This window comes from Abramis brama, assembly GCF_963993115.1.
Source record: "Abramis brama genome assembly, chromosome: 22".
Classification (NCBI taxonomy): Eukaryota; Metazoa; Chordata; class Actinopteri; order Cypriniformes; family Leuciscidae; genus Abramis; species Abramis brama.
Genome location: NC_139984.1, coordinates 30,181,138 through 30,194,778, shown reverse-complemented (window position 1 = coordinate 30,194,778; position 13,641 = coordinate 30,181,138). Strand labels below are relative to the sequence as shown.

Below are 13,641 nucleotides of genomic sequence, written 5' to 3'. Positions count from 1 at the left end.
AATTGATATATTAGTTTGATAATATTTTTGGTTTAATATTTTGCATTTTATGGTACTAAATTATATTTATGCAGTAGTTATAATCCATTTATTCCCTTTTTTAAGCATGTACATGTCATAAATCTTTAATGCTTTGGAGCACAGACTTAAGTTTGGTCTGTTTTTAAAGACGGCACTTGGAGGATTATTGCTGAAATGAAAAAGAAGTTTAAAAAAGTGAACTTAAAAAAGTTATAAAATTTGACATTTGTTGTTATGATAAACAATTTTAGATTTTTATATGAAACGCATATTTTCCCAAATTTTTTTACTCTATAACTGAAAATCAAAGCCATAAATCTAAACAAGCTGTGCTCCAAAATTGAGGTTGATATTTAAAAAAATGAGATTTCCAATTAATTAATTAATTAATTTCCAATGCGCTCAATTTTTGACCGCGAACCATGACTATTTTTTTTCAGGACCGTTTAACCTTTTTTAATCGTCCATGATTGTTTTTTATTTTGTGTGTTCACACAGCAAGTGAAGTAAAGATGAAGTAAAAAATAACAAAACGTAAAAATTATATATATTATATATATTTAAATTTTATACACATCAACTCTCAATGATGACATAATTTATAAATGCTATAAAATAAGTTTATGGCCAGTGCTGATATCTAAGAGCAGAGTCACTGACATATTGCTGATTTTACTCTATATTTACTCTAAATATATGCAGAAATATACTGCATATAAGACTTTAAATTCAATGAGGGTGCACAGTTATTGTTAATGTTGATGTCAAGATGATCAAAAACAGACTTTTGGGGTTGAAATTCCAGCAAAAACAACTAATATTGTGATATATACCAATACTGTAATATTAATATTTTAATATTATGCCCTATGATTTATGCAACGCAGAAAACGTAGACTGAATCGAGTCGTAAAATGTTATTTGCTGTTTAATGCGGAATGTCACGGAATTTGGCAAATTTTGGATGAAGAAATCAAAGTTCTTCACAAAAACCCTCCAAAATAAAAGTTTGGTTTAACTTGAAGAAATTATGATAAATATACTGTATATTACAGTAGAATGTACTGGAAACCTGTTTGTTTGCAAAAAATAAAAGTAATTGTTTAATTTTCATTTGATTACATTTTAAAAGATTTATTATTTTGATTTACACTGTTTTTGTATTTTGAAATCAAAAATTCAAAAAATCCAGAAAGATGAAAGCAATGACATGCTTTTTGATTATTAAAATTTAATTAAAAATAAACTATTAAAACGGAATCTAGAAAAATTTAAACGAAAAACAAAATAAAACTGATTTCATAGTGCCCTCCATTACTAATGGCTTTAAGCTCAGTGAGCTTGTTCATTGTGTGTGTTTTGTATTCCTGTACAGTGGGGTTTATCACATGCACATCTCTCTCTGTCTTTTCTAAGGTTTATTAGCACACTGAACTAACATTCATCATCTTTTCTCTGTCTGTCTCGCACCACTCACTAATTTCTTCCCTCCTCTTTCTATCTCTCTTTCTCTCTCTCAGAAACGAGGGAGCTGTTAGGAGAAATGGATGGTATTGATGTACTTCTGCAGCAGCTTTCAGTAAGTCTCTCTCTCTCTCTCTCTCTCTTTCACTCACACTCACACTCTCACTCTCTCTTTCTCACTCTCTCTCTCTCTCTCTCTCTCTCACACACACTCTCTCTCTCACTCTCTATCTCAAAATCTCTCTCAATCTCTCTCTCACTCTCTATCTCAAAATCTCTCACTCTCTCAATCTCTCACAATATAGCACAATATTGGCAAAGCAATAGACATATACAAACATATACGTAGATAATTAAAAGTGAATAATAAAAAAAAAAAACATTTCCATATTATACATAAATATATCACAATAAGTACAGAGAGCAGTTTAAGGGAAAAGAGCGTTCAGCCCTTGTCCATCATATGATGGCAGGATTCATATCTCTCTCTCTCTCTCTCTCTCTCTCTCTCTCTCTCTCTCTCTCTCTCTCTCTCTCTCTCTCTCTCTCTCACCGTCCCTTCAGAGCGTCTCCAAAACACATGAACACACATACAGCGTCAAAACTACCTCATGTCTCAAAGCACATAACATTACAATAATAATGAACACAAACAACTTAAAGAGCTCAGACCTGTACCACCTGACTGCTGCAGGTTCATTTCACCCTTTGAAAGTGTTGACAATGACACGCATAATTTCGAGTCACGCTCCGAATATAACGTCCCGGTTTCCATCTCATCCAGATTACAGTAGTTATAGTGTGAATGCAGCATAAGCTGGTTGTTTTGGTTCAGGAGGAACTGTAAAAGTCGGCTGCTTCGTTTGCGCTGCTCGGTGACTGACGTCTGTCTAAAGCCCTATTCGGACGGGACTAGTTTAACATGGAGAGGAGGGGTAAAGTCATACTTTGTGTAGGCGTCGTCATGAGCGGTTGTGAAGAAAACACCGAAGCTCTGCTCACGGATACCTCTGAGTGTCTTAAAACATGAAATAACATTACAATCACTTTAGCCAAGTCAGTCCAAATCAGATTTTGTGCATATCTGATCATATTTGGTAAATGTGAACTACAAAAAAAAAGTTACGTACTGCACCTTTAAACATAAGCCCCGGTTTCACAGACCAGGCTAAAGCTAGTCCTGGACTAAAATACATGCTTGAGCTGTTTTACCTGAAAGAAACTCACTGACATTTCTAAAAACATGCAGTGTCATTGTTTTGTCTCGAGATGCACACAGTAATGTTTTTTCTAAGACACATTTATAAAAGCTACTTAAATCCTAATTGAACTGAGGGCTAATCCTGGCTTAGTCCAGCACCATGGCTAGATGTAAGACAACATCTGTGTTGAAAACCCCTCAGGTATTCCAGAAAATAAAAAGACAATCATTAAGATCAGATTCTAATAACAAATAATCTGATTTGGATTGAGTGTGAATGCAGTCTTAAGCCCTATTCGTACGGGACTAGTTTAAAGGGATAGTTCACTTTGAAATTAAATTTTGGTATGTTTTAGCTTACCTCAAGGGCATCCAAGATGTAGGTGTCTTTGTTTCCGCAGTAGTTTCAATTTTGATATTTTTAGGTCAAACCGTTCTTGTCTGTCAGTCATATAATGCAGGTCTATAGTCACTGTCTTAAAGAGCATGCACAGCGAAGTCCAAATTAAAACAATTCCCCATCGTAAGTACACATTGATGGCCTAAGACACGAAACAAGCGGTTTGTGTGAGAAAATGAACAGTATTTATATCGTTTTTACCTCTTATAACACAACCACGTCCAAGTGATCTGAGTGATCTGAGGGCGCGCGCGCTTCCTGGTGTGTGACGTGTGCGCGCGTTTTACAGTTTTTACAAGAGGTAAAAACGATATAAATACTGTTCGTTTTCTCACACAAACCGCTCGTTTCGTGTCTTAGGCCATCAGTGTGTACTTACGATGGGGAATTGTTTTAATTTGGACTCTGAGCATGCTCTTTGAGACAGTGACCGTAGACCTGCATGAAATGACTGACAGACAAGAACGGTTTGACCTAAAAATATCAAAATTGAAACTACTGCGGAAAAAAAGACACATACATCTTGGATGCCCTTGAGGTAAGCTAAAACATACCAAAATTTAATTTCAAAGTGAACTATCCCTTTAACATGAAGAGGTGGGGTAAAGTAATTATTACCAGAGCTTCTCAGTGATTTTAGTTTTAGTTGGACAAACATTTTATGGTCCTATATTTTTCCTTACGTTTGATTATATATACAAATAAATATATTTAGACCACTTAACTTAGTGATTGCTATCAGAGTGTGAAGAGACTTTCAGTTAGATTAACAAACACTGTTTCTGGAACAAATCGTTCCAAAACATTTCTTTAAACTAAAATCTATGTAATAAAATAGAGGGTATACATTTTTTGTTGTTATTTTGGCCTGCCCAAATATATATATATATATATATATATATATATATATATATATATATATATATATATATATAAATCTTATTGATCTTCTCCTCACAGGTGTTTAAACGGCACAATCCAGCAACGCCGGAGGAACAGGAGATGATGGAAAACTTGTTTGACGCCCTGTGTTCCTGCCTCATGCTTCCGGCCAATCGGGATCGTTTCCTCAGGGGGGAGGGGCTTCAGCTCATGAACCTCATGCTCAGGTCCGTCTCTCATTGATAGCAAGAGTTTACCCTTAATTATTGATTTTCGGTCAATACCCCCCCCCCCCTCTCTCTCTCACTCTCTCACGCGCTCTCTCTCGCTCTCTCACTTGATCTCTCGCTCTCGCACTGTCTGTCTTATCTCTCTCTCGCTCGCTGTCTCTCTATCTCTCGCTTGCTCTCTCTCGCTCTCACTCTCTCGCTGTCTGTCTCTCTCTCTCTCTCTCTCTTTGTCTCTCTCTCTCTCTCTCTCTCTCGCTGTCTCTCTATCTCTCTCGCTGTCTCTCTATCTCTCTCTCTCTCGCTGTCTCTCTATCTCTCTCGCTCTCTCTCTCTCTCTCTCTCTCTCACACGCGCTCTCTCTCGCTCTCTCACTTGATCTCTCGCTCTCGCACTGTCTGTCTATCTCTCTCTCGCTCGCTGTCTCTCTATCTCTCGCTTGCTCTCTCTCGCTCTCACTCTCTCGCTGTCTCTCTCTCTCTCTCTCTCTCTCTCTCTCTCTCTCTCTCTCTCTCTCTCTCTCTCTCTCGCTCGCTGTCTCTCTATCTCTCTCTCTCTCGCTGTCTCTCTATCTCTATCTCTCTCGCTCTCTCTCTCGCTCTCACACTCTCTCTCTCTCTCTGCCAGTCTGTGTTTCTCTTCTTCTTCTTCTTGACATCTGAAATATTTTCCCGCGGCGTTGATAAACTGTTGTTTGTCACTGTGGGATGAAGGAAGTGGCAGTGTGACGGACAGCTACATTTCCCTTAAGCGAGGCCATGATAGTCGGCTTGTGTCTGTACAGAAACTGTTTCCAGCGTCTGACACGCTGCTTATGTCAGTTTCATGTTTTATTTACACCTCGAGCAAATTTATAAAATTGTTCCTAGACTTTCAGAACAACCCGTGAATATGTAAAATGAAAGTGGACAAAGGCTTTGTGAATGAACAGACGTGAAGACATGAAGTCCAATGTCTCTTGCTCTCAAGTCTGAGTTTAGTGAATTCTAAAAATTTTAATGAATTTTGTTTTTTTGCTGGTTAGGGCTATACAATTTGAATTTATTAGTTACATGCAAAATAAATAGTGAAAAACTTAACTTTATCACTGCTTTTATTATATAAATATATATATTATTTAAAGTCTGTAATTATATATAATAAAAAAAAAATCTGTATTATATAATTGTTTATTTTATTAGTTTGTAATAAAAATGCATGCAATATAATAGTTAAATACAATTTTGTAAACTTTAATGTTAGTTGCGATTAATCATGATAGATATAAATAATTTAGTGCTGTAAAATATATATGTATATGTATATATATATGTAATATATTATATATTAATTGTGAGTAATCGCAATTAAATTAAATATTACTTAAATAATTTAAGTAATATTTGTATGCAACTTAATTTATTAAAAATGTGCTATTAGTTTATTTGTAAAGTTTATGCAATACAATAATAAATTTAATATATTATATTTGAAATAAATTATGTATTATATATACCCTTTGTTTTATACATACAGCACTTATATCATTTTTTTTGCAAACTTTATTGTAAACAAACTAGTAAAATATTATGCATTTATTATATCATTATATCATTATTTAATTGTTTTTTTTATTGTATTAATTTATTATTATTTTTTTATATATTTTTTAACCTGTTTCTGCTCTGATTCCTAAAAATTGCACATTTTGTCCCTTAAATGACTTGTAAGTAGGTAATTACTTCTTGTTAGTAGTTTCAGTTTAGCTAACTACTTAGTTGATTTGCAGTTCTTTGAGTATTTTTATTTTTATTTTTGTGTGTGTGTGTGTGTGTGTCCAGGGAGAAGAAGATGTCTCGCGTCAGTGCGCTGAAGGTCCTGGATTACGGGATGATCGGGCCAGAGGGTTCGGATAACTGTCACAAGTTCGTGGACATCCTGGGCCTCCGGACCATATTCCCTCTGTTCATGAAGACTCCCAAGAAGATGAAGAAAGTGGGAATATCGGACAAGGAGCATGAAGGTTTGTGGAAACCAGCAACACTCGAGGAGAAGTGTGCAGTTCTGCTGCTCGTCTCTGTTGTAGTTCTGCTTCGCTCCCTTTTTAATCTTTTTCTCACCAGTTTTATTCTTTTTAAAATGGATTTAGTTTGGCGGAGTTGCTCAATTAGCGGGAAAAACACACACACAGAGGCATTGTAATATGACGGCGAGTTCACACTAATATCTTTTTCCCAGCTATTATTTACACTTCATCCCGCGGTTTATTCCAGGGGGAGTAAACTCTGCAGCTACTGTTATTGTTTTGCCACGGCGTTACAAATAAGCTCCTCAGATGATTGTTAATAATTATTACAGAGAGAAGCTGCATCACACTTTGCCTACTTCTACTATAGTTTTGAGTGTGATTCTGCACACTAGAATAAGCTCTGATAGAGCGTTTCATGGATGTGTGAATGTGTAAGATGCGTGTCGAGGGTGTGGAAAGAGCCGAGTTTCAAATCTAGCTGAAATGGACCATATTCAGGATAAATTACATATGTGACCCTGGACCACAAAACCAGTCACATGGGTCATTTTTTTGAAAATTAGATTTATACGTCATCTGAAAGCTGAATAAATAAGCTTTCCATTGATGTATGGTTTGTTAGGATACAACTATTGAAAATCTGGAATCTGAGGGTGCAAAAAAAATCAAAACATTGAGACAATCTCCTTTAAAGTTGTTCATTTATGTTCATGATTGTGCTGCATTCACTCACAAAAATAAATGTTTTATATATTTACGGTGGGAAATTTACAAAATATCTTCATGGAACATGATCTTTACTTAATATCCTAATGATTTTTGGCATAAAAGAAAAATCAATCATTTTAACCCATATAATGTATTGCTGATTATTGCCACAAATAAACCCGTGCGACTTATGACTGCTTTTGTGATCCAGGGTCACACATTTAGTTTGAATGCAGACAATGTATTTCAGAGTTTGTTGAGTTTGTTAAAAGTTTTACAGTTTTGTCGACTTTAGTGGCCGGTTCGGCAATATAAGGACATACTGCCACATTATAGAAATATGTCTTAATACTCAGACGTCTTTGTGTACTGGTTTTGTTTAGATGGAGAATTAAATGTGTAGCTAAATTAATTTAAAAATGTTTTTTTTTGTTTTTTTATTCAACACTGATAATAATCAGAAATGATTCTGTATATATAACATGGATATATATATATATATATTAATTGTGAGTAATCGATTTTACAGTCTATCGTGATTAATCGCAACTAACATAAGTTTACAAAATATAGCTATTATATTGCATACATTTTTATTACAAACTAATACAATAAACAATTATATAATACAGAAATTATATATAATTACAGACTTTAAATAATATATATATATTTATATAATAAAAGCAGTGATAAAGTTAAGTGTTTCACTATTTATTTTGAAAATAAATTTTACTAATAAATTCAAATTGTATAGCAAAAAAAATAGTCATAATTTTTTTTTATTTAGAATTCACTAAACTCAGACTTGAGAGTAAGAGACATTGGACTTCTTTCAAGAAACACAAGCAGAACTAATTTCTATTTTTGTTTTAGAAAAAGAAAACGTCTGTTCATTCACAAAGCCTTTGTCCACTTTCATTTTATATATTCACGGGTTGTTTTATAAATTTGCTCGGTGTATATAAAACATGAAACTGACATAAATCAGCGTGTCAGATCACAGGAATAAATTACATTTTAAAGTATATTAAAATAAAAATACAATATTTGAAATTGTAATAATGTTTCACAATATTACTGTTTTTTCTGTATTTTTGATCAAATAAATGCAGGGCTTGATGAGCATAAGAGACTACTTTCAAAATCATAAAAAATTTAATATTTCCAAACTTTTCCAAAATATATTTGCATAATTATGTTCTGGCTTAGCAAATTTGTCCTCAACAGCAACTCTTTATCCTTGAAAATGAAAACACTTGTGCACATTTTTATTTTCTTCGTAAATTGGTTTGTTTGTTGCTTTAGGAAACGTGATCGCATTATGACATGATCATGTGAAATATGGTTGTTGTGAGATTATGCCGCCATCAATCAGCCGTCAGCGTCTTAATCCTTGACGTTCGTTCAGAGACAAAAGGTGCTTATGAAGACAAAGCCGCATTAAACTGATGAATTAATTATCAGCTTTGACGACTGAGAGTTTGAGTAATTTAACAGCTAAGCTCTTACGGCCGATGGAGAAACTTCAGACTGATCCCTGTAAAACTCCCTCTGAAACACACTCCACCCCATGACGAGGGACCGCGTGCTAGCATTAGCATTCGTAATTAGCTGATTACAAAACGCGCTTTCCATTTGCAAGCGGAGAAGAAAGATTCACCGTGGAGAAATAATGTCTTCTCCCACAACGCATTGTGTGCCAACTCTTTTATTGACGGATAATGGTTTGAAAGAAATGAGAAGAACAGCAAAAAAGTTTCATTAAAACTTCTTTAAAACAAATTTACTGCGTCCTCCTTTTGTATAAGAAACTCAAATGGAGCGTCCGCAAGTAAACAATCCTTGACAGGCACAAAGAAAGCGAGACGGCGTTAATCTCCCACTGCGTTTTAGGCTCGCTTTCTCTTCACTGGAGCCGTTTCGGTCCAGTAATTACATGTCGTCGAGCTGAAAAGCCGAAGAATTGAGAAATTGTCAGGATGTGTTTTAGCTAATGATGTCATGACACGCGGAACGTCTGTCTCAGTCGCAGTGAACTTTGAACCCAGCAGCCAATTTAGACTTCTTTAATGCAGTTTGGCTGTTGTGTGTGTGTGTGTGTGTGTGTGCACTCTAAAAATGCTTGGTTGTTTTAACCCAACTTTTGGGTCAAACATGGACAAACCCAGCCGTTGGGTTAAATTTTTACATTACATTTTTAACCCAACGTTTGGGTTTGTCCTTATTTGACCCAAATTTGGGTTAAAACAACCCAGCATTTTTAGAGTGTGTGTTTGTTTCGTTTCTAACACATTATAATACATAGAAAATGACATGGCAAGTGTATTTTAAGAGTTATAACAAGTGAATCGTTGAACCAGAGATTCAAATCGATTAACTGAAATGATTTCAGAACCGATTAATGCAAATTAAAGACTTTCCAACTACTTCTACCACTGAGTCCTTTACATCTTAACACTCTTATACTTGCAAGTTGCAAGTGTCGTTGAGACTCAGGGAGAACGCTTTGAAGAAGCTGGAGGTTTGGGTTCGTCCTGCCGGGGGGATGAAGGTCACGGTAGCGTCGCTCCAGGGTCGGGGAAATGAACATCCTCGGGACACAACAGAACAGAGTCCAGACGCCCCGACAGGGACTAATGCAACTTCTGAAGTGGATCAAAAAAGTTCATCAAAGTTGTGCTGAGACTGTAAGGTATTGTTCAAAATTCGTGTATAACTTTGATGAAAGGTTTTTGATCCACTTCAAATGTTGACTTCTGTATATTAATACTTTGAATTAGTTTTCATTTTTATATTTTCCATTTTCATTTCAAAGTTTTTATATGTTATTATATATAATATTGTTAAATAAAGACTTTAAATTTCAGTCTGTTCCTCACACAAAGCGTTTGCATGACTTCCAATGGTTTGGAATATTTTATGACAATAAATATTAATTTTCATTTTTGTGTGTGTGTATATATATATATATATATATATATATATATATATATATATATATATATATATATATACGTATGTGTCTGTATGTGTGTGTGTGTATATATATATATTTCATACATTTTATTATAGTTTTTAAATACATTTTGCTAAATTATTTTACACTTATTCTTATTTTTTAATTTATTATTTTGTGTATAATTAATAAAAACACATTTATTAATTTAATACATTTTTGTATAAATTTACATTTATTTAGTTTATTATATTTCAAGCAACTAATTTTTTTTTTTTTTTTTCGCTTTACAATAAGGTTTCATTTAGTTTGTCCATTACCTTACATGAACTAACAATGAACAATACTTACAATACATACTTGTTACAGTATTTATTAGGAGTGGGAATCTTTTGGTACCTTACGATTCGATTCTTCTAAAAAATTGATTCTCAATTTTGAATCAAATTTCGATTCGATATATGCATAGATATGATTCTAGTTTGCTGTTTTGTTCCTTTTCCTATTTGACTGTGGTATAATTTAATAAGTGTTGAAGAAAAAAATCCCAATTAATGAAATGTGAACCTTCCCATTTTAGTCAACCCAACATTATAAAACAAATGCCATTAAGCTGACTGCAATCATTACACACATGCCTGTCAGTCTTCTGTAATAAACCAACTCAGGCAATTTTATTTTTGATATTAAAAATAGGAACAAAGAAGCAAATTACAAACAATAGGACAAATACAATATAAAAAATGAAATAAACAAGGTTTTCCAGGTACAGTAGGCTAGGTTTATTTAACATATAGTAAGAAATACTACAGAAATTGAACAATCAAATGTAAAAATGTGTATGAATTAAATATAAATTGATTCATATTAAAGATAAGAAGTTATTGTCAAAATCAGTGAGTGATTTTATTTTTAAATTAACATTAATGAAACGGATGGCAACAGTTTATTAGGCTGCTGTCCCTTTAAGAACAAATGCACGCCTCTAATATAGTGTTACACATCGGATTTTCTCCTAACTGTTTATGTGGCGTAGGACATAACAGACTGTGTTTACATGAATACTCCACACAATGTGAATTTTCTTTATATATTTATATAATTTATATATTTATAATATTTATTTGACCATTCAAGCGCAATAAGTTCAAGTTCTTTATTCAGTCATGATGTTATTACAGACACAATAATAATCACATCAACAACAAAATAATAACATTCAATGCTGAATAGGAGCATGAGGAAGACATAGTCTTACAATAAGCTGTGAAAGAACTGAACTGTGATCAATAACACCCTAACATGTTAATAACTGTTAGTACTGTAAAGTGAAGTGTAACACTTAAAAATAAATCAATATTTGTAATGTGTGAATTGGTGCAAATCAATAGAAGATATAGTCACGATTCATATGTGCTGCTTGGCAACTAGCTGAAATAATATTTAATATTTTAATATTTTATCTCACTTAACTTTGATGACAAGCAACTAAACTGATTTTTATGGTTTTAGTTTTACTGGATAATTCTGAATTTTACTATTATTTAGATTTTATATTATATTTAAATTAAATTATATTTACATTTAAATTACATTTTTTAGTACTATTCTGATTTTTTTCTGTTTTTTTTTTTTAAATGTCTATATAGTTTTAGTTATTTTAGTACATTAAATTAAACTAAATGAATCAGCTGAAGTTTTTTTTTTTTTTCAGTTAACATTCATTTTATTTCAAGCAATTTCAGTTTTTTATGGTTTTAGTCTTAGTTTGAGTTATCAACAGTAACCCTGACTCTGCTTTCTTCATCTAAGTGTCAGTCGTCCTGTCTCTCTGATTATTTATTAGTCTTTATAGAGTAATTTGAGACTGAATTGCTAGAGTGGTTTGTCTGTTGCAGAGGATAATGATTCTTGAGAGAGATGTAAGACAACGTTTGAGACAAACCCATTTGCTTTGACGTCTCAGTGGCGACTCAAAATTGGCCAAATGTGAACCGAACAAATGGCGGAGGGGAGAAGCAGCAGTTCATTTATTTCTAATGATTGTCTTTTAACTGCTTTTTAATCTCTACCGGACACGTGATAATTGTGGGAAGCGCTGGAATTGCTGTGCTAAATTGGATCAAAAGCGTCGGTGTAATTGCGCTGATCTCCAGAGCTCTGCTAATTCTCTCGTTTCAGATGAGACTTGGAATCGGATCATTGTTCTGCCGTTCTCAAAGGTTTCGCTAATGGATTCATTATTGAAAATTAGCTGTTCTTTGGCTGCAGATTCGCATGTTGATAATGTGATAATCCGCTTTGTTTGAAGGGATTTTCTTGAACTGTAACAAAACACCTTTGTCTTCTCTCTGCATGTTTTTCATTTGATTATTCAATTTCTGTAGTATTTCTTACTATATATTAAATAAAGCTAGTCTACTGTACCTGGAAATCTCTTGCACACTGTCTCTTCAAGTAGTGTTCATAAAATATGCACGTGGAAAATATGTGAGTAATATTTTGAGGGCAGTTTTGAAATCCCGGGTAAGAATTTAAAGGGAGTTTTGATTCTTGTTGTTGCAAACCTGTATGACTTTCTATGAGTTTTTCAAGCTCCAAAAAGGAAAGAAAAAAAAAATGTTAAAGCACAGTAAACAGTCCTTGTGATCTGTGCATTGTTTCACATCTATTTTATATGAGAAACACACTGACATTTCACTGAGTTTTCCCTTCTGCTGTTGCTCTCATATCAAACATGGCGTCATTGACCTCAAAGACATTTGGTTGCAGTGTTTAATGTTCATTTTGCCAATGTGCCATTTTGTAATCCATTTAAGCTTTGGCTGAGAGTAATATTGTTAAATAAAGACTTTAAATTTCAGTCTGTTCCTCACACAAAGCATAGGCATGACTTCCATGGAACATTTTATGAAAATAAATATTAATTTTCATTTTTGTGTTAAATATTTTTTTAAATATGCAACTACTCCTATCTCTATATATGTATTTATAATGTATGTGTGTATGTATATGTGTGTGTGTGTGTGTGTGTGTGTGTGTGTGTATATATATATATATATGTATATGTGTGTATGTATATATATACATATGTGTGTGTGTATGTATGTATATTAAATATATATATATATATATATATATATATATTAATTCATACATAATAAACATAATATAATAATTCATTCATTTTATTATAGTTTTTAAATACATTTTACTAAATTATTTTACACTTATTTTTTAATTAATTTATTATTTTGTGCATAATTAAACACATTTATTAATTTAATACATTTTTGTTTAAATTATTAAATTTATAAAAGTATTTTCAATTATTATAAATTTAAAATGAATTACAATTATATGTATATATAATGTATTATGTTAATTATATTTTAAAATTACTTTTTTAAATTATTTTTATTTGTAAATTAATTATTCATTACATTGTGTATAATTAATAAAAACACATTTATTAATTATACACCATTTTATAAATTATTACATTTATAAAAGTTTTTCCAAATTTGTTATATATATTTTTTAATTAAATGTATAAATAATTTATTAATTATATTATATTTTAAAATAAATGTTTCTAAATTAGTTTAATAAATTATTTATTTATTAATTTTTATACAATTTTTTTAATGGATACTTAATCGAAATGATGCCTTATTAACTTAACAGTGTATATTTATTTTTATTAAATGAATTGTATTATGTCTTTCATATTACATATCAAGCTAAAAATGGTCAAATTACACTTTCCCC

The 13,641-nt window shown here is 32.4% G+C and overlaps 2 protein-coding genes across 2 annotated transcripts in view; both read left to right on the top strand.

Annotated features, from left to right (window-relative positions):
• LOC311072984 (uncharacterized protein) overlaps nt 1–13,641 on the top strand; it is a 1,552,487-nt gene that overhangs the window by 1,408,894 nt on the left and 129,952 nt on the right. The gene's annotated exons all lie outside the window — the stretch shown is intronic.
• The window catches only part of ctnnbl1 (catenin, beta like 1), a 54,511-nt gene that overhangs the window by 14,756 nt on the left and 26,114 nt on the right, over nt 1–13,641 (top strand). The window contains exons 9-11 of the mRNA XM_084098313.1: nt 1,542–1,600; nt 4,047–4,195; nt 6,016–6,197. Coding sequence (XP_083954439.1) covers nt 1,542–1,600; nt 4,047–4,195; nt 6,016–6,197 — 390 coding nt within the window. The remainder of the gene's footprint in view (nt 1–1,541; nt 1,601–4,046; nt 4,196–6,015; nt 6,198–13,641) is intronic.